The sequence below is a fragment of the Schistocerca nitens genome, chromosome 10 (genome assembly GCF_023898315.1).
Source record: "Schistocerca nitens isolate TAMUIC-IGC-003100 chromosome 10, iqSchNite1.1, whole genome shotgun sequence".
In the NCBI taxonomy this organism is placed as follows: domain Eukaryota; kingdom Metazoa; phylum Arthropoda; class Insecta; order Orthoptera; family Acrididae; genus Schistocerca; species Schistocerca nitens.
The window spans coordinates 1,953,022-1,975,861 of NC_064623.1; the positions used below are offsets into that span (position 1 = coordinate 1,953,022).

A 22,840-nucleotide genomic window follows, 5' to 3' on the forward strand; every position below is an offset into this window, starting at 1 on the left:
CACATATTCGTCCTGCTCTCGTTACGAGCGTACTAATCATGCCCCTTTTCTGGCTCGGGTGTTGGTTTGACAGTTTGTGCAGGTATCGGTCCGTGTGAGTCGGTTTTCGATACACGCTGTGTCCCAGGTTTTCGCCGTCCCTTGTGACCAGCACATCTAGAAATGGCAGTTTCATGTCCTTTTCTACTTCCATGGTAAATGTTATGTTGGCATGGAGGCTGTTCAAGTGTCTTAGGAAGTCACCGAGCTGTTCTTCACCATGGCTCCACACCACGAAAGTATCATCGACGTACCTGTACCACACCTTAGGTTTGCAAGTGGCCGAGTCCAGTGCCTGTGCTTCGAATTGTTCCATGAAAAAGTTGGCCACCACTGGACTGAGAGGACTACCCATGGCGACGCCTTCCAGCTGTTCGTAGAAGTCGCCATTCCACGTGAAATAGCTCGTGGTGAGACATGCATGGAAGAGCTTTCTGATGTCTAGCGGGAAAATGGAACTGATGTGCTCCAGAGCGTCACTGAGTGGCACTTTCGTAAATAACGAAACAACATCAAAGCTGACCAGGATGTCGTTTGGTGCAAGTTTCAGTTTCTTCAGCTTCTCAATGAAATGTCTGAGTCCTTAATGTATGTGTCGGTCTTCCCCACGTGTGGTTGGAGCAGAGAGGCCAAGTGTTTTGCCAGCTTATATGTCGGTGATCCAGGAGCGCTAACGATCGGTCTCAGTGGAACGTTGTTCTTATGGACCTTGGGTAATCCATACAGCCGAGGTGGTAGGGCTTCTGTGTTGCGCAGGTTTCTCTGTATGTCCGCCGGCAGAGAAGACGCCTTGATCAATTGATTCGTATTCCGTGTGATACGTTGCGTCGGATCTGCGCTTAGTTTTCGGTACGTCGTCGGATCTAATAGGTCTCGGATCTTTTGCTCATAATCTTCGGTCTTCATTAAGACGGTCGCATTCCCCTTATCGGCAGGCAGTACCAATATACTCTTGTCAGCGTTGAGATTCTTAATGGCTTGTACCTCTTCTTTCTTCAGGTTGCAAGCTGGCGGTTTTGCTCGGCGCAGTATCTGCTCCAACCACACGTGGGGAAGACCGACAGATACATTAAGGACTCAGGACATTTCATTGAGAAGCTGAAGAAACTAAAACTTGCACCAAACGACATCCTGGTCAGCTTTGATGTTGTTTCGTTATTTACGAAAGTGCCACTCAGTGACGCTCTGGAGCACATCGGTTCCATTTTCCCGCTAGACATCAGAAAGCTTATCCATGCATGTCTCACCACGAGCTATTTCACGTGGAATGGCGACTTCTACGAACAGCTGGAAGGCGTCGCCATGGTTAGTCCTCTCAGTCCAGTGGTGGCCAACTTCTTCATGGAACAATTCGAAGCACAGGCACTGGACTCGGCCACTTGCAAACCTAAGGTGTGGTACAGGTACGTCGATGATACTTTCGTGGTGTGGAGTCATCGTGAAGAACAGCTCGGTGATTTCCTAAGACACTTGAACAGCCTCCATGCCAACATAACATTTACCATGGAAGTAGAAAAGGACATGAAACTGCCATTTCTAGATGTGCTGGTCACAAGGGACGGCGAAAACCTGGGACACAGCGTGTATCGAAAACCGACTCACACGGACCGACACCTGCACAAACTGTCAAACCACCACCCGGGCCAGAAAAGGGGCATGATTAGTACGCTCGTAACGAGAGCAGGACGAATATGTGAGCCGCAACACCTCAAACGAGAAATGCAACACCTGGAAACAGTCCTGAGGAGCAATGGGTACTCCACAAATTATATTAGAAGTGTAACTGAGCCAAACACTCGGCGAAGTAAGGAACCAGAAAAAGAAATGTCGGGTACGGCCTTTCTGCCATACATTCCCAGAGTGACGGACAGAATCGGCCGTATATTGCGCAAACATGGCGTAAAGACGATCTTCAAACCGACAAGGAAGATCAAAGAGTGTCTTAGATCGGCGAAGGAGAAAAGAGACCCACTTTCAATGTCGGGAATATACCGCATACCATGCACATGCGGAAAAGTTTATGTCGGGATGACTGGACGATCCATTAACACCAGGATCAAGGAGCATAAGCGACATTGCAGGTTGGGGCAGGTGGAGAAATCGGCCGTGGCAGAACACGCACTGAATGAGACCGACCACGTAATAAAATTCGCCGACACGGAAGTTCTGGCTGTAGAGAACCACTATCACACGCGCTTGTTCAGAGAAGCTGTAGAAATACAAAAACACGCGAACAGTTTGAACAAGAAAGAGGAAAGCCTTAAGGTCAACGGATCCTGGCTTCCCGTACTGCAGCGAACGACCGTCGCAGGTAGCAAGAGGAGAACCGCACCGGAAATGACCGCGGAGAAGCCCTCGGACGTTGGCGCGCCAGGTACATATAGTCTACGCCCGCGAGCTCGGCTCCAGTTCACCACCGGCAATGGAGGGTGAAGCTTTGACAATGCCAGCCACTCGTGCTGGCGAAACATCAGAAAAATCATTAGATGAACGTCGGCTGAAGAACCCGAGACAGAAGCCAATAGGCAGTTTGTCAACAAGTGGCCACGAAAGCCTCAACAATTGTGTACTTATAATTTGTGAGAATTAAATGTGTCCTACAATTTTACGACATATTTGTGTCGTCAACTTGTGACTGCAGTATAAACGTCTGCCCAAAGACTGCTATTGAAAACAGGAGTTACCTCTGCCATTCTGTATCCACTCAGTTTTATCTTTTTCTTTTCTTTTTTTTTCACTTTAATGAACTACGGTAACTTCTACAAGTTTTTAGGATGAACTGTATAGAAATGCTTGAGTATCAATTTAGTGTCCTTTGCCAAGTGGTTTCATCTATGTATCAGGCCACTGTCACCACTTTCCTGGAATTTTTTGTGCAAATACGCTTAAGTATTCAGAGTCACACAATCCAAATAGTATCCACTTTGTCAATCGAGAAACCGGTGCCACAGTTGACTCGATGAAGAATTCAGTGTAAGTAATAACGTAACGCAGCATCGCCTCAACGTAAACTTTTCATACTGGTGGTTCTCCCGTTTCGTTTCAGTCACGGTGGAACCCTTAAAAAGTGTCAAACGTGTGAGCTCACCCGGTTCAGGTGCCTTGCCGTCAGCCATCCTCTTGCTCTTCTCTGTGGCGGCCCCACTGCCACTACTGCCATTTCTGCGGTCTTTTTTGGTGCCGCTGCCGCCACCACCACCACTGACTGCAACTCCAGTGTGCTTCTTCTCGGAGCGGTGGCTGCCGGCTCTGTCTTGAGGGTGCTCCGGTTTGGGCTTGGTCACCTGTTCACATTTGAGCTTAGAGGCAGACTTCACCTTGTGGGCAGCCTCGTCTAATGAAATCCGACTCTGAACTTTCTTAGTATCTGCAAACATGACGAAACATTGTTGACAGCATAAACAACAAGCATACAGATATTTCAGAACAGAGTAAATTGGAGATATAAATGGGATAGCAACATCTTGCTTCTGAAAAAGCAGTAAACATGAATTCTTTAAGGAATCTAACTCCCATGTATAAATCAGCTTCAAACTTTTGATTACTTCACAAATGAGTTAATGCGTTAAATACTGGATGTTAAGTCCAGTTAAGTCAGAACAAGTTTACAAAAGGTTTGGAATTACATTTAAAGTTTGTTGGAAGCCATAACTACCAATTGGGACTATAAACCACTGAACCAGGGCAATCGTTCAATAGCCTACATGAACACGATCAAAAGTGATCGTATTACTCGAATCTTATCCTCACATTCGATGTGTAAATTCCGTGTGGCATTTCACAGAACAAATGAAAAATCCCATTTACACTACACATGCTGGCAAGTAGGGACGGTTCAAGACGACAAGGTTGACCACCGGGCCTGACCAAAGAGTATTTCGGACTGCTCACTGCCCGTAATGCGTGCACTATTGGATTATGTATCAAAGATACTGACAAAGAGCATTGTCGAAGTGCTGTGTCCTGTCATCAGGATGTACCATTGAGTATCACACAGTTATCTACTTTTGCTACATAAACTCTGTCCTCCACTATCCTGCCATTTTATGGTGATCAAGTGCACAAAATATTACTACGATATTCAAACTACAGAACAGACCCAAAAGGATAACAACTAAAAATTATCATCATATGCATTGCAAAAAAATGCTTACTTACTTGAAGATTCTATTCACACTATTTGACTATACACAGAACTCCAAGATATGTGCATATCAAGGAAAGAAAAAGCTCAGAAAAGTAATCTCTACCAAGGAATCAAACTGTATGAGGTGCGAGCAAAACGTAACAGGAATTTTTGTTTTTCTTACCAATTCTTGTATTTATTCATAAACTCTGTCCACTTGACAATAATAATCCTTAAATATAAAACACTTGTGCCACCATTTTTTTCAATCTTGGACGTACTTCTAGAACCCACTTTTCGTTCTGGTGTACAGTTCCTTCAACGATTCTGTTTCTGTATCATTGACGGTGGCAAAATGAACCTTTCATGGTTCTATTCAGTCTCAGTAATAGAAAGAAGTTGTAGGGGGCCACTCCCGTGAATATGGTGGCTGAGGCAACATGATGGTTTTCTTTTTTTTTGTAAAAAAGATGAACAAGCAATTGATATGTATGCAGGAACATTATCACGATGCAATTTCAAGGAGTTGTCCTGCCACAATTCTGGTCTTTTCTTCAGAACGCTTCATGCAAATGGCACACAACTTCCATGTAGTGACTTTATTTATTTATTTATTTATTTATTTAGCGTATGGCTAATACAGACATATCATGAAATTACATATACATATGTACATATTGACACACAAGAAACTTAAGTTTGTCTTTACAACTGAATATCCAGTCCTTCAATCCAGCGCACTGCATCTGGAGTTGCTAGCAGGAAGTCCTCTTTGGCGCCGTGATAGGCTCGAATCCTGCATTCACTGACAATGTGGTGAACAGTCTGGTATGGAGCCCCGCAGTCACGAGCTGGATCAGGCAGCTTCTTCCACTTAAAGAGAGCATCCCTGCACTCGCCCATGGCTGGTACGGATTCTGTTGAGAGTAGATCACGTCTTGCGTGGTAAGTCGAATCCACTTGGAAATTTAGCACCTGAGAAGATTTTATGCAGGTGCACATCTGTCACTGCTTCCCACCGACCTTTCCATTCTTCAAGAGGTTTGAAATTCTTAGCAACCATGTCAGCAGCATCGCACAGAGTTGGATGACGTGATTTCAGTCTCTTGCGATTTAAAAGTGGCAGGTCGCTATGCACGGGTAGGTTAGAATTCCTGGAGATCTTGTGGAATTCTCTCATAAGGGCAGTACATCTGCGTAGATCAGGAGGCATTATACCGGTTAACAGTGGAAGCCAATAAACTGGAGTAGATCTGATTGTGCCAGATATTATGCACATTGTCGTATTCAGCTGGGTATCAACAAGCCTTGTATGATGACTATTCATCCAAACAGGTGCACAATACTCAGCACTTGAGCATACCAAGCCCAGAGCTGAAGTTCACAGGGTGGTTGCTGAAGATCCCCAGGTAGTTCCGCATAGCTTATGGAGGATGTTGTTTCGAGTCCTCAGCTTTTGAGCTAAGTTAAGAAGGTGTTGTTTGAAGCATAGTGTACGATCCAGGATGACACCAAGATATTTTGGGTTCCAGTTGTGACGAAGAATTCTGCCTCTGAAACTTACCTCCAGTTTTACGTTCGCCAACTGGTTATTTAGATGGAAGCAACACACTTCTGTTTTACTCACACTGGGTTGGAGTCTCCAGATTTTGAAGTAATTGTCTAATGCAGACAGGTCATAGGCTAAAATCTCTTCTGTTGTCTTCATTTCCTGGTGTTTGACGGCTAGAGCCAGGTCATCGGCATAGCAGTATTTTCTGGACGAAGTGTCAGGTAGATCAGATAGATATAGGTTGAACAGTAAGGGTGATCCTTGAGGCAATCCGTTGTTCAGCTTCCTCTCCTTACTTATGTTGCTTCCAGTGATTACCTGGAACTGTAGTGACTGTACGACTATTAGAGAGGAACTCAATGTGGTACCCCATTGTAATCGAAGAGCCAGTCGGGGTGGCCGAGCGGTTCTTGAGAATCTACTATGAGTAAAACAAGAGTTGGAAAATGCCAGAAGAGCCAAGACCAATAAAAGCCAAGAAGTTCTATCCCATGTAAAAGATTCTTCTCACTGTTTTCTTCGATTCCAAAAATGGTTCAAATGGCCCTGAGCACTATGGGACTTAAACTTCTGAGGTCATCAGTCCCCTAGAACTTAGAACTATTTAAATCTGACTATACTAAGGACATCACACACATCCATGCCCGAGGCAGGATTCGAACCTACGATTGTTGCGGTCGCGCGGTTCCAGACTGTCAGTATTTTCAATGTGGTGCTGCACATTATTCCACTTAACAAGCAAAATCTAATGCAAATTCTTTTATCCATCTTTTCCAAAAGTAAAGATTCACAGAGCACTCGAAAAGATGTATAACTTTTTCGACTGACAATAATAAACTAAATATACAAAACAGTTAACTGGAATACTCTCTTTCAAATTCTGAAGGTGGCAGGGGTAAAATACAGGGAGCGAAAGGCTATTTACAATTTGTACAGAAACCAGATGGCAGTTATAAGAGTCGAGGGGCACGAAAGGGAAGCAGTGGTTGGGAAGGGTTGTAGCCTCTCCCCGATGTTATTCAATCTGTATATTGAGCAAGCAGTAAAGGAAACAAAAGAAAAATTCGGAGTAGGTATTAAAATTCATGGAGAAGAAGTAAAAACTTTGAGGTTCGCCGATGACATTGTAATTCTGTCAGAGACAGCAAAGGACTTGGAAGAGCAGTTGAACGGAATGGACAGTGTCTTGAAAGGAGGATATAAGATGAACAACAACAAAAACAAAACGAGGATAATGGAATGTAGTCAAATTAAATCGGGTGATGCTGAGGGGATTAGATTAGGAAATGAGACACTTAAAGTAGTAAAGGAGTTTTGCTATTTAGGGAGCAAAATAACTGATGATGGTCGAAGTAGAGAGGATATAAAATGTAGACTGGCAATGGCAAGGAAATCGTTTCTGAAGAAGAGAAATTTGTTAACATCGAGTATAGATTTAAGTGTCAGGAAGTCATTTCTGAAAGTATTTGTATGGAGTGTAGCCATGTATGGAAGTGAAACATGGACGATAAACAGTTTGGACAAGAAGAGAATAGAAGCTTTCGAAATGTGGTGCTACAGAAGAATGCTGAAGATAAGGTGGGGAGATCACGTAACTAATGAGGAGGTATTGAATAGGATTGGGGAGAAGAGAAGTTTGTGGCTCAACTTGACTAGAAGAAGGGATCGGTTGGTAGGACATGTTCTGAGGCATCAAGGGATCACCAATTTAGTATTGGAGGGCAGCGTGGAGGGTAAAAATCGTAGAGGGAGACCAAGAGATCAATACACTAAGCAGATTCAGAAGGATGTAGGTTGCAGTAGGTACTGGGAGATGAAGAAGCTTGCACAGGATAGAGTAGCATGGAGAGCTGCATCAAACCAGTCTCATGACTGAAGACCACAACAACAACATACAAAACAGCAAATAAATGCACATATACCCAGGATTGGCCAAGAGATGAATACGCTAAGCAGATTCAGAAGGACGTCAGTCGAGGCGGAAGTACAGAGGCAAAGATGTTGTTGAGTGACAAGTGATGTACGAAGGGTGGCAACTTGAAATTAGTGGAGGTTGAGGCCTGGTGGGTAACGGGAAGAGAGGATATATTGAAGGGCAAGTTCCCATCTCCGGAGTTCTGACAGGTTGGTGTCAGTGGGAAGTATCCAGATAACTCTGACGGTGTAACACTGTGACGAGATGTGCTGGCCGTGCACCAAGGCATGTTTAGCCACAGGGTGATCCTCATTACCAACAAACACTGTCTGCCTGTGTCCGTTCATGGGAATGGACAGTTTGTTGCTGGTCATTCCACATAGAAGGCTTCACAGTGTAGGCAGGTCAGTTGGTAAATCACATGGGTGCTTTCACACGTGGCTCAGCCTTTGATCGTGTACATCTTCCGGGTTACAGGACTGGAGTAGGTGGTGGTGGTGGGAGGGTGCATGGGACAGGTTTTACACCGTGGGCAGTTACAAGGGTAGGAGCCAGAGGGTAGGGAAGGTGGTTTGGGTATTTCATAGGGATGAACTAAGAGGTTACGAAGGTTAGGTGGACGGCGGAAAGACACTCTTGGTGGAGTGGGGAGGATTTCATGAAGGATGGATCTCATTTCGGGGCAGGATTTGAGGAAGTCGTATCCCTGCTGGAGAGCCGAGTCTGATCCAGTCCCGGAAAGTATCCTGTCACAAATGGGGCACTTTTGGGGTTCTTCTGTGGAAAGTTATGGGTTTGAGGGGATGAGGAAGTGGCTCTGGTTATTTGCTTCTGTATCAGGTTGGGAGGGTAGTTGCGGGATGCGAAAGCTGTTTTCAGGTTGTTGGTGTAATGGTTCAGGGATTTGGGACTGGAGCAGATTCGTTTGCCACAAAGACTTAAGCTGTAGCGAAGAGGCCGTTTGATATGGAATGGGTGGCAGCTGTCATAATGGAGGTACTGTTGCTTGTTGGTGTGTTTGATGTGGACGGATGTGTGAATCTGGCCATTGGACAGATGGAAGTCAACGTCGAGGAAAGTGGCATGGGATCTGGAGTAGCACCTGGTGAATCTGATGGAACCAAAGGAGTTGAGGTTGGAGAGGAAATTCTGGAGTTGTTCTTCACTGTGAGTCCAGATCATGAAGATGTCATCAATAAATCTGTACCAAACTTTGGGTTGGCAGGCCTGGGTAACCAAGAAGGCTTCCTCTAAGCGACCCATAAATAGGTTGGCATACGAGGGGGCCATCCTAAGGTAATGAAGAAATAGGTTTTAGGTAGGGTGGCAGGTGATCGGCGTGAAAGGAAGTGCTCCATCGCAGCGATGCCCTGGACAAGTGGGATATTTGTGTATAGGGAAGTGGCATCAATGGTTACAAGGATGGTTTCCAGGGATAACAGATTGGGTAAGGATTCGAGAAAGTGGTTGGTGTCTTTGATGTAGGATGGGAGACTGCATGTAATGGGTTGAAGGTGTTGATCCACGTAGGCAGACACACGTTCTGTGGGGGCTTGGTAACCAGCTAGAATGGGGCGGCCGGGATGTTTGGGTTTGTGAATTTTAGGAAGTAGGTAGAGGGTAGGGGTGCGGGTTGTCGGTGGGGTCAGGAGGTTGATGGAGTCAGGTGAAAGGTTTTGTAGGGGGCCTAAGGTTCTGAGGATTCCTTGAAGCTCTGCCTGGACATCAGGAATAGGATTACCTAGGCAAACTTTGTATGTACTGTTGTCTGAAAGCTGACGCAGTGCTTCAGCCACATACTTCCGACGATCAAGTACCACGGTCGTGGAATCCTTGTCGGCCAGAAGAATGACGATGGATCGGTCAGCTTTCAGATCACAGATAGCCTGGGCTTCAGCTGTGGTGATGTTGGGAGTAGGATTAAGGTTTTTCAAGAAAGACAGAGGCAAGGCTGGAAGTGAGAAATTCCTGGAAGGTTTGGAGAGGGTGATTTTGAGGAAGAGGAGGTGGGTCCCGCTGTGATGCAGAACGGAACTGTTCCTGGCAGGGTTCAATTTGGATAGTGTCTTGGGGAGTTGGATCATTAGGAGTAGGAGTAGGATTATTTTTTTTTCATGGCAAAGTGATATCTCCAGCAGAGACTACGAGTGTAGGACAGTAAATCTTTGACAAGGGCTGTTTGGTTGAATTTGGGAGTGGGGCTGAAGGTGAGGCCTTTGGATAGGACAGAGGTTTCGGATTGGGAGAGAGGTTTGGAGGAAACGTTATAGTGGGACGAAATTGAAGCGTCACCCATCCACCAGTGTCAGCCCAGTTTGCAGGTGAATATAAGTTTAATTTAGTTTTGTTTATGTATTTTTGTAATATTTGTAATGGTTGTGAATTGTCTAAAGTTTTTGTATTTTTTTTTTTAATTTTTCATGTACGGAGAGGGCGGCACAACGAACGGAGACAGCATCTTCGCTGCCGGGACCAGAGAGAAAATTGCTGGCCAATATACGTCGTGGGTCGACAGCCGAAGAGCAACAGAAGATCCTGAAACCGAGTTGTTGCGTCGTGCTCCTAAAAATCAAATAAATGAGAATTTGTAATGTTTTGTACAACAATGATATCATAGGAAGTTTAATCTTATTGAAAATGTTAGTTTTGTCTCGTCAAGGCTCAGGTTCACGTCTGTATGTAGGAAGATAATAAACTAGTGGATGCTACTAAAGTTGAAATACGTGTTCCGAGGATTTATTTATGAAGAATTATGTGAATGAATTAATAATATATTTGACAAGATTATTGAATTTTGACAGCGTTCATCGCGACTTTGAATCTCAAAAAGTTTATTCAATGTGGTCCTAATATCGATTAAATCAGATAACATGTATCAGTATAATTTCTGAGGAGAGACAAACGACATCTAAAATTGAAAAAGTTTACGCAAACCAATTGGCCCGAGTGACGTAATTCTGTGCATACGACTCAAATGATGTTTTACAGTTTCATTCAAGAACCATTCTGAGACAAATTTTAAAAAAAGAGTTTAAATAATTTTGAAGTGTGTTGTAACTGACATAGGTGACGAAGTCTGCACATGGTCATATGTCAAATGAAAATCATTTAAACAAATCTATACGTCGTTACACTACACCGTGGCAACCTTATAAACAGGACTTGTGTGTAACTAAGGCACACAGGTACGAAACAATTAAAACATCAAGAGTCCTTCGGAAGTCAACGCGAGTTTGGTGGAGCCTTCACCAGCCAGCGGCGACTTCGCGGGTGTGGGCATCTGACGGAGTGCAGCCAAGCAGTACGGTCACGCAGTTATTCCACGAGAATGCTTTAATGACTTCCATCCCATATCGCGTATCATATCTGCCACACTCTCTCCTCTATTTCGCATCTGTTGGGCAGCAGCTGAATGCTGCAAACCCCGACAGCCTTTTTCTCCCTAAACTAACAGGCCCAATACGTCAGCTGGGGGGGCGTTCCTCCGGCTGGTATTAGAGGTGTTGCTGAGGGCTTCGCCTGTCTACGGTGCGGCCGGGCGTGTTTGCAGCCAGTGACGTCTCCGGTGTTCGACTCAGCGTCCTGCCGGTTGCGGAAGCGGGGTCGCAGCATCTCAGCAGCTGCATCGACGGCTGTTACATCTGCATCCCATAGCAGCACACTGATCATCGAGAACTACAAATTACAATATTAGTGTCCGGTGAGTCTGTTTTAAGTTGGAAGTGGAGTGTTGTATGTAGGGAGTGTGCTTTTATAGGATTGTTGATTACAAGTCTGCATGTGTAACTAGTTAATATCTTACGATAATGTCGGGAAGTGAAATGCCAGACGAAGAGCAGTCTATGTCCGATAGGAGCATGAGATCCCTTTTTAGGGCGATCGCTAAATTAAAACAATCTAACGGGGATTTTCTAGCTGAATTAAAACAATCTAACGAAGAATCTGCTGCTAGATTAAAAGAAGAACTAAAACAGGAATTAAAACAGTCTAACGAAGAATGTATAGCTAGATTAAAACAGTCTAAGGAAGAATCTATTACTAGATTAAAACAGTCTAACGATGAATCTACGGTTAGATTAAAAGAGGAACTTAAAGGGGAGCTAACAAAATCGACAGACAGGTTACAGGAACATCTTAATGAAACCAGTCGAGAATTAAGTGATAAAATAGAGGCTTCTAAAGTTGAAATGCAGGAAAAACTAGTAGGACTTAGTAATAAGATTGCTGATAATTGTAAAAGGTTAGAAGAACATATCCAGGAATCGCGTGAGGAAAAAGCTCGCAAGCGAAATGATATTACTGACTTAACCAAGAGACTAGATAATGTCAATGTCTTAGTTGTAAATGAAATAGAGAAAAATAACGATAAGTTACGAGATGAATTTTCTATGCAAACAGAAACTGTTCGTAGAGAATTATTAGAATCTATTAAAGAGGTTTCTACCAGACCTGTAGAGATTTCTTCAATAGATAATGTAGAATTAGAGACATTAACTCATCAAGTAGAAAAAGATCATACTGAAATAGAAAACATGAAATTTTTAATTACCGAAATATGCAGTAATCTTGAGACCTCCAAAGATGATAACATTGACGAAGGTACAGAGCGTTCACATCGTGAACACAGTGAAGAATCGATATTAGCTAACCGCGTATCCAATACAGAAACACGAATACAGGAAATTACTAAACGGTTATCGGAATTAGATAATAATGAAAACATTTCAAGTAATAGAAGTAATAACGTAATCAGAGACAACAGTCGCATCGTGTTTGCTAGCTTGGACGACAACAATATAAATAAAGAAATCACGGCAAGCCAAACTGATGCAACTCCGTCTCTGCAATCTAGACAAAATCCAACTATGTCTCTCGCACAATGTTGGGATGATATAACGACAAATTCAAATGTAGCAAGTCTATTTCCTGTATTCAAACCAGGAGGCGAACTTCACCCTATAATCTTTATAAAAGCTTTTGAAACTTCATCATCTCCTAAATGGAGTAATGAAAAACGGATTCAATTTGTAATAGGACATTTAGAAGCAGAAGCTGGAGAATGGGCAGTACTGCATGGAACTGAATTTAGGGACTGGGATGATTTTGTTAAGTAGTTTAAACAAAATTATTCGTCAAGAGGAAAACAACAACACTTAACTTTAGAGTTGTTAGACCCTCCTCCTCATTCTAAACGGTGGAGAGGTTATAGGAATTATTTTGAATGGCATTTAAACAGTGCTAAATTAATTGAAGAACCAAGTATTGAAAGTTATCTACTACGAGTCCTAATTAGTAGATTACCGTATTATGTAAAGGAAAGAAAAATGTTATTCTACAAATTGTCCATCCGAACAGGAAAAGGAAGACCTTGTATTAGTACGATCTCATCCTAAAAGTTCGAAGATCAATAAGGAAGGTAGAAAATTCTTCTTTATCTTTGAAGGTCCATATGTTGTGCATAAGATTGTACATCCCAAAGCGTTACTTCTTATGGAACCTTCATCAGGTGTAATTAAAGGATTATATAGTGCCGATCAAATGAAACCCTTCATTCCTAAATAAGTTAATATTTAGTATATGTTACATACGGAGGAGCATTCATAGTTTATTCATGTGAAGTTTTCGTGATAGTTACGCGTTATTTTAAAGAAATAACAAAGTTTAAGCAAGTGATCTACAATAATCTACCGGTACTTCAAAAGGAGAAAGATAACTAAAAGGGGATTTATATGGAAGAAATTTTGTTATTAGGTCAGAAGGAATTTTGTATATTTTTATATTTACTCGAATAGTAGGAACCAAAGGGGATGGTTAATAATTTTAGGGACCATGGGCGTCCAGAGCTATATGGCTCACGAGAACATAGCAGAGTGCCTTTAATAGAGATTTGTAATAGTGTTAATATAGAACACACCAAACGGGGCTCTCTCACTTGTTTCTCCTAAATAAATTGCCATTACCCAACAGAGTGTCCGAAGGTAAAGAAAGCCGTGCTGAGATTCTAAAGAAAGTTTGCTTGATTTCTTCTTGACCTCAGGCATAAATAGGGCACTAGGGAAAAGAATGACGTAAAGTAAATAGTACTATTAGTTATTGTGAGAAACTTATTAGTAATATACATTTTTGGAAAGAATAACTCTAGTAAATGAATAAAACTGAAACTAATCTATCACAATTTGAACGCTCTGTCCTAATGTAACAACGTTAAAGAACGTACTAAATTAGTATTTACTAGCAACTATTAAATGAAAAGGAGTAATCTCCATATATTCGGTTATGAATTACCATAATAGCACAATTAAGAGTAAATGACAAATAGTCACAACAATATCGTAGTAAAAGGATTAAATCTATCTAAGAGCAAGGACTCTAGAGTACGTAAAATGTGAAGAAAATGTATTAACAGTTAAATATTGTATATAGAAAAAGTTTTATTTTCGGTTAAAACCTGACAAACTGAGCTTGTGGGTGGGGTATGTAGTGGGACGAAATTGAAGCGTCACCCATCCACCAGTGTCAGCCCAGTTTGCAGGTGAATATAAGTTTAATTTAGTTTTGTTTATGTATTTTTGTAATGGTTGTGAATTGTCTAAAGTTTTTGTATTTTTTTTTTTTATGTTTCATGTACGGAGAGGGCGGCGCAACAAATGGAGACAGCATCTTCGCTGCCGGGACCAGAGAGAAAATTGCTGGCCACTATACGTCGAGGGTCGACAGCCAAAGAGCCACAGAAGATCCTGAAACCGAGTTGTTGCGTCGTGCTCCTAAAAATCAAATAAATGAGAATTTGTAATGTTTTGTACATCAATGATATCATAGGAAGTTTAATCTTATTGAAAATGTTAGTTTTGTCTCGTCAAGGCTCAGGTTCACGTCTGTATGCAGGAAGATAATAAACTAGTGGATGCTACTAAAGTTGAAATACGTGTTCCGAGGATTTATTTATGAAGAATTATGTGAATGAATTAATAACATATTTGACAAGATTATTGAATTTTGACAGCGTTCATCACGACTTTGAATCTCAAAAAGTTTATTCAATGTGGTCCTAATATCGATTAAATCGGATAATGTGTATCAGTATAATTTCTGAGGAGAAACAAACGACATCTAAAATTGAAAAAGTTTATGCAAACCAATTGGCCCGAGTGACGTAATTCTGTGCATACGACTCAAATGATGTTTTACAGTTTCGTTCAAGAACCATTCTGAGACAAATTTAAAAAAAAGAGTTTAAATAATTTTGAAGTGTGTTGTAACTGACGTAGGTGACAAAGTCTGCACATGGTCATATGTCAAATGAAAATCATTTAAACAAATCTATATGCCGTTACACTACAAGGTTAACTACTGAATTGGGGTGTTGTGGTTCCACATTGTGTTGACTAGAATTTTGAGGTTTTGGGGGGAGTGCAGCTGGAAGTGGGAAATTGAGTAGACGGGAGAGACTGTGTCTGTGTGCAATGAGAGGAGGTTGAGGTTTGTTGGAAAGGTCGTGGAGGGTGAGTGAGTTGCCTTTCTGGAGGTGGGAAACCAGGAGATTGGATAGTTTTTTGAGGTGGAGGGTGGGATGCTTTTCTAATTTGCAATTGGCCTGTAGGAGAAAGCTCTGAACAGCCAGTGTGGATGTGGGAGAGGAAAGATTGAGGACTTTGATTAGGGATAGGAGTTGACGGGTGTGTTCATTGGCTGAGTTGATGTGTAGGTGAAGGATTAGGCAGGTGAGGGCTATGGATTGTTCAGTTTGGAACTGGTATAGGGACTGATGGAAAGAATGGTTACAGCCAGAGATGCGAGCTTTAAGTGTGAGGCCTTTGGGGGTAATGACAAATGTCAGACAAGCCTGAGTAAATAAAATATGGGAGCGTAATCTGGCTAGGACGAAGGCATGTTTGTGGAGGGAATGTAAATAAAACTTAATGGGGTCGTTGTGGGGATGTTGTGAGGGTGACATGGTATTGGAATGTGGATAGTGTAACATGAGGCTCAAAGGAAATAAAAATATATGGATAGAGATAAAGGTGAACTAGAAAGCAACTGGAGTTCTGGTGTGAAAAAAAGTCGAAAAAGTGTTGGTTTAAGCTGAGCTATGTTGATCCTGTGGTGAACTTAGGTTGGTAAACAATGATGTGTACAAAGGTTAGGTAGATGTGTTGCCTCCAAAACACATTAAAGGGTGGAGAAATACGGGAAAATTTCGAAAAAACTGCATGTAAATGTATTAAAAGGACTGGTTATGTGGTGGCAGATTATGAAAATGAGGCTAACAATTATCTGACGAAGAAATAATAATTTTAAAACTTGTGGGAAGCTGCTAAACAATGATCGGTTATGTGGGAAAAACGGGAATGGAAATAAAACGAAAGTTGTTAGAACTAGCTGAAATGGTTGTTTAATAGGTGAAAGGAACTGAAGCTGTGAAATAGTATTCACGAGGTAACACAAGAAATGTTTGTGAACTGGAAATGGTGGATTTTATAGCAGCGATAGTGTTGAAAGCGTTAAAAATTGTTTGGTTATGGTTTGGAAGTAAATTACGTATTATTGAGTATATATAGACAGGATAAATTGTATGGTAGATTACAGAAAAAAGGGAAGGTGAATACAAAGTGAAACCGCTTGCACAAACCAAAAGAGAAAGTAAGGTGACAGAAAAGATTTCAAAATGCAACAGTGACAATAAAAAACTTAATTGTTGGGTTCAAATTAATGATATGAATATAATAGAAAGAAACATTCCACATGGGAAAAATATATTTAAAAAAGATGCTGTGACTTACCAAACGAGAAAGCGCTGGTAGATAGACACAATAAAAAACACACACACAAATTTCAAGCTTTCGCAACCCATGGTTGCTTCATCAGGAAAGAGGTAAGGGGAGGGAAAGACGAAAGGATGTGGGTTTTAAGGGAGAGGGTAAGGAGTCATTCCAATCCCCGGAGCGGAAAGACTTACCTTAGAGGGAAAAAGGGACACACACACACACACACACACACACACACACACACACACACACACACACTTATCCATCCGCACATATGCAAACACAAGCAGACATATGTAAAGGCAAAGAGTTTGAGCAGAGATGTCAGTCGAGGCGGAAGTGCAGAGGCAAAGATGTTATTAAGTGACAAACGATGTACGAGGGGCGGCAACTTGAAATTAGCGGAGAGTGAGGCCTGGTGGGTAACGGGAAGAGAGGATATATTGAAGGGCAAGTTCCCATCTCCGGAGTTCTGATAGGTTGGTGTCAGTGGGAAGTATCCAGATAACCTGCACGGTTTAACACTGTGCCGAGATGTGCTGGCCGTGCACCAAGGCATATTTAGCCACAGGGTGATCCTCATTACCAACAAACACTGTCTGCCTGTGTCCTTTCATGCGAATGGACAGTTTGTTGCTGGTCATTCCCACATAGAAGGCTTCACAGTGTAGGCAGGTCAGTTGGTAAATCACGTGAGTGCTTTCACACGTGGCTCTGCTTTGATCGTGTACACCTTCTGAGTTATAGGACTGGAGTAGGTGGTGGTGGGAGGGCGCATGGGACAGGTTTTACACCGGGGAGCCAGAGGGTAGGGAGGGTGGTTTGGGTATTTCATAGGGATGAACCAAGAGGTTACGAAGGTTTGTTGGACGGCTTACGTCTTCGTGGCAAACCAATCTGCTCCAGTTCCGAATCCCTGAACCATTACACCAACAACCTGAAAACAGCTTTTGCATCCCGCAACTACCCTCCTAACCTGATACAGAAGCAAATAACCAGAGCCACTTCCCCATCCCCTCAAACCCAGAACCTCCCACAGAAGAACCCCAAAAGTGCCCCACTTGTGACAGGATACTTTCTGGGACTGGATCAGACTCTGAATGTGGCTCTCCAGCAGTGGTAAGACTTCCTCAAATCCTGCCCCGAAATGAGATCCATGCTTCATGAAATCCTCCCCACTCCACCAAGAGTGTCTTTCCTTACTGTCATTTCTTGTTAACAGTGTTAGCTTATTCTCAAGAATAAGCAGCTTTCACTCAGTTAATACCCGGCAGAAATCAAACCTGCATTTGGATCGAACTTCCTTAACTCTTGAGCAGAAAGGTGTGCATCTATTTTCAATAAGCTACCACTTGAATTCAAAAATCTTAGCAGTAATCCATGAGCTTTCAAATCTAAACTGAAGAGTTTCCTCATGGGTCACTCCCTCTATTTTGTAGAGGAGTTCCTTGAAAAATTAAGCTGATCCTTGTTGTATTGTTGATTGTGTTTTACTTAAACTTGTGGACTGACTTCTTTCGGGTTTTATTTCTATCTGTTATTACTTTTGTTGTAATTTCATGTACTGACATGTTCCATGACCTTGGAGACTTGCACCTCAATTTCGTTCTACGGAACTTGACGTGTAAATAAATAATAAATAAAATAATGAAATTACTGCAAAACAGTTCAAGATATATAGTATTTGAAACTTCCTGGCAGATTAAAACTGTGTGCCCGACCGAGACTCGAACTCGGGACCTTTGCCTTTCGCGGGCAAGTGCTCTACCAACTGAGCTACCGAAGCACGACTCACGCCCGGTCTCACAGCTTCACTTCTGCCAGTATCACATGCCCTGTAAGCTCGATGCCTATAACTTTATAAATGGTGCAATAAGCACGGACACCAATTTCAGGAGAACACATGTACCATTCACAAATCACTGTAAAGTTGCTTGCAAGTACATTGGTAGATGTCGATCATACCTAAGACTGATTGCCTGCACAGAAGTGACACTTTTCCTCACTGGTGGACAAACTGACAACACTTTGCCCACTGAAGGAGAGTTACTCATACAACACCATTCTGGAAACTCCGGCCACAGTTGGTGATGAGGGACCACAAAGTCATCAAGTGGCACACCAGAAACGTGTGGAGGGCATCAGAACCTCATTAGCGACAGACAGTGTTTCCACTATCAGCTCTGTCTCCTGCACTCTGAGTAGAACTGGTGTGCCTCGTATTTGTTCAGATTTTTAATACCTGGCAGGCTTCTGATCAGGGTGATATAGCTGCAGCAACATGGATGCTACTTTTGTACTTGCATGGCTTATGCAGGGCCTGCTCGGCGAAGGCACTGTTACTGCAGACCCTCGACAAAAGTGAAAAATGGTCTGGCTCAAAACCTCTTCCGTTCTTTCTCTCTCGAGGTCTTTTTGGTTGCTGTGGTGGTTGTAGGTAAATTGCCGGGGAGAGTGTTAAAGGGCATTCTCACAGTAACATAGGCAACACCAACACTTTAATACTCATTATCTGGAATCTGGTAAAACATGAAGTCTCTTACACCATTGTGGCTAGAAAAACATCCTGCAAGAATGGGACCAATGATGATTGAAGAGAATCATTCAACATGACAGAAGTGCAACCTTCCACAAATTGCTACAGATTTCAATGCTAGATCATCAATAAGTGTCAACACGCAAACCTTTCAATGAAACATCATCGTTATGGGCTTTCGGAGCCGAAGGCCCACTCGTGTATTCTCGATGATTGCACAATACAAACCTTTATGCCTTGCCCGTCAACAGCGACACTGGACTGTTCATGACTGGAAACATATTGCCTGGTCGGACGAGTCTTGTTTCAAATTGTATCGAGCAGATGGACATGTACAGTTATGGAGACAACCTCACAAATCCATGGACTCTCCATGTTGGCAAGGGACTGTTCAAGCTGGTGGGGGCTCTGTAATGGTGTCAGGTGTGTGCAGTTGCAGTGACATGGGACCCTTGATATGTCTCGATACGACTGTGTGAGGTGACACGTATGTAAGCATCTTGCCTGAACACCTGCATCAATTCGTGTCCATTGTGCATTCAAACAAACTTGGGCAATTCCAGCAGGACAATGCAACACCACACACGTCCAGAATTGTTACAGATTGGCTCCAGGAACACTCTTCTGAGTTTAAATACTTCTGCTGGCCACTAAACTCCCCAGACATGAAGATTATTGAGCATATCTGGGATGCCTTGCAACATGCTGCTCAGAAGAGATCTCCACCCCCTCTTACCATTATGGATTTATGGACAGCCCTGCAGGATTCATGGTGTCAATTCCCACCAGCACTAATTCAGACATTAGTGGAGTCCATGCCATGTAATGGTGCGGCACTTCTGCACGCTCAGGGGGGACCTACAGAATATTAGGCAGGTGTCCCAGTTTTTCTTTTCTTTTTTTTTTCAGTGCATAATGTTACTTTTAAAAAGCACAAAACTAAACAGATTGCATTATTTCACAGCTGGGAGAGGTGTGGTACTGAAATGAGGCACTTCCCTTCTGAATGCGGTATACTGCCAACTCTCATATATTCATTCATACATCTTTTCTGCCAGTCCCACTTTGAAGAACAATTGTGAGGGACACAGGATGAGTACAGCCACAAGTGGCCACTGCAGCTACTTCTACATAGTATACTAACAACAAATTACAACTACCATTAATCTCGGCAAGCTGTTAATTAAGGTGATTACTTCTGCGTAACTTTACATATGTGCGCTAGGAGAAAAACATCTACTATAATACGCAGCTGCTGTTTTTTATCTGACACTTCAAACAAAGCATTTGTGTAGCTCTTTTGCTCAGACCACCATCCACTATCTGAATACTGGTAAAGCTAGGATATATCTAATGCAAATATTAAAGATACCCACAATTTATGTTCTCAAAACCAAGTATTCTGCTAAATTGTCAGAAGGAATGGCTAATGAGATATTCTAGTACTCTACCAAGTGAGGTGGCTCAGTGGTTAGCACACTGGACTCACATTCGGGAGGACGATGGTTCAATCCCGCATCTGGCCATCCTGATTTAGGTTTTCCGTGATTTCCCTAAATCACTCCAGGCAAATGCCGGGATGGTTCCCTCGAAAGGGCACGGTCGACTTCCTCCCAGAGACCGATGACCTCGCTGTTTGGTCTCCTCCCACAAACAACTGAACTCAACTCATTCTAGTACTCTGTTTTTAAATATTTGGGAATGTCCAAATTCCTTTCTGATGTCCACCAACAAACTGTTACAGACTTTTGCACCAGAACATAAAACTCCATTCTCAAGCCTAGAGAGGGACGCACGGTGCCATGACTCGGCGAGACACAGTACATGGCATTACACTTCAGATGGAACCACACACAGTACAGTCAATTGCCTCCCAGATGGCACATGTACTGGAAACTACTTTATGCTTCCACTGAAGGACATTCAGTTAGTCCATTCTTCCACCAACAGTTTTGTATGCCACCGCAAAGTGCACTGAAACCAGTTCCAATCATCGGTCAGCTCCAGTTGCCTCCAGTTATCGGACAGTTCTCGACAGTAGTCACCAGTTGCAAAGCAATTCCAGTCGTCAGATAGTTCACACTGAGTGTCAAATATCAGGCGAAGTGATAGCCACAGTATTTATCTATTGAGATTCTCAGCTTATAAACTCTCTAACTGCAGTTCAAACTAAACTTCAATTAGATCAGATAGTGAAAATCTATTCTGTTAACTTAGAACAGCTTAAGCCCTTTTACATCAGAGCCATGCCTGCTCTGCAAGCAAAAGGTGAGTATTTTTTGGTCTACATTAGCTTAATAAATGATTGTTCTCATTACTTGTGTGTAATTACAGTCATTTTTTTAACACATACAGTACACCTTCATTATTTCAAAACTGAATAAAACAACAACTCACTCAAACCAGTCCTGCCAACTGCATCAAAAATATCTACCACTTAAACCCGACTTCAGATAATTTGCACGACAAACTAAAATTTGTCTCCAGATTATGCATTCTGTACCTTATTCTTCACTTGAAGCAAATGTGCACTACGATATTTTCTGCTGTGCATTTCACAAAATATTTTTCAGTAATATACTGTACTCTTTAATGTCACAGCAATGACCGGATCACTTCCTTGCTGATCAAGTGTCACTTCCACAGCATAGGACATGAGTGCGGGGGTGAAGAGGCATCAGTCAGCAGACTACACACAGCACGCAACATGCAACAACTTGAGATTTCTCCCCCATCTCTGTTCGTTTGTGACAGTGAACATAGCTTTCTTTCTTTCTTTCTTTCTTTCACTCCACCTTTTGCAATATGCCACCACAACAAAAATTAGAGCATAATACTCTTATGCTAAAATAAAATATATGTGTTTGAAAGTGAAGAGGAGACTAAAATGCACACCTGCAGAACCCTTTCAGATCCCAAAATCTACTCTCTCATCAATAACAACTTCAAGACAAAAAATATTGGAGAGTCTGGCAAACTGTTCATTAAGCAGCAATAGCAAGCACAACAGGACAGTCAAACATTAAGTGGAGGATTCGCTGTTTGAATGGTTCCAACACACACACACACACACACACACACACACACACACACACACACACACACACACACACACACACACACACAGCAAATTCCATTGTCCAGCCCTACGCTTCAAGAAATGGCTCGTGAAATTTCCCAGAAAAAGGCAATTTCTGGGTTTGTGTTCTGAGAGCTGGTTGTAGCATTTTCAGAAAAGCTATAAAATCTATGCTTTTTGTGTCTGTGGGGAGACACAGAGTAAGATGGAAGTACAGGAATTAAGGGCAAAGTTTAAACAGACTGTAATTCATGTTCTGGAGAACTATGTGCTTAGTAAGTGGATTACGAGCAGAAGAGAGACACCATGTTTAACAATGAAATTCGGAAAATGCTAAGGAAGCAAAGGCTGTTGCACTCTCGGTTCGAAAGAGAATGTGCAAATGACGACAGGCAAAGGCCAGTAGAGATTTGTGAATCTGTAAAAAGATCTATGCGCAAAGCATAGAACTACCATTGTCACACCTCAGCAAAAGGTCTGCCTGAGAAGCTGAGAAAATTTTGGTCCTACATAAAATGCTAAGCAGGTTAAAGGGTGCCACTGAGTCACTCACTGACCAGTCAGGTGTGTCAATTGAAGATAGCAAAACGAAGACTGAAGTTTTAAATTTCATGTTTGAGAAATCGTTCATGCAGGAGAATCATACAAATGTACCATCATTTGACCATCGAACAGACTCCCATATGGCCGACATAGTTATGAACATCCCCTGACATACAGAAACAACTGAAAACAAATAAGTCACCAGGTCGAGATGGAATCCCACTTCAGTTTTGCAAAGAGTACTCCATGGCATTGGTCCCTTACTTAGCTTGCATTTATCATGGA

The 22,840-nt window shown here is 42.4% G+C and overlaps 1 protein-coding gene across 3 annotated transcripts in view; it reads right to left on the reverse strand.

The window, feature by feature from the left end:
• The window catches only part of LOC126210239 (zinc finger CCCH domain-containing protein 14), a 238,337-nt gene that overhangs the window by 202,865 nt on the left and 12,632 nt on the right, over positions 1-22,840 (reverse strand). For all 3 annotated transcript variants that reach the window (XM_049939427.1, XM_049939426.1, XM_049939428.1), the window contains exon 4: positions 3,128-3,406. In XM_049939427.1, the coding sequence (XP_049795384.1) occupies positions 3,128-3,406 (279 nt within the window). The remainder of the gene's footprint in view (positions 1-3,127; positions 3,407-22,840) is intronic.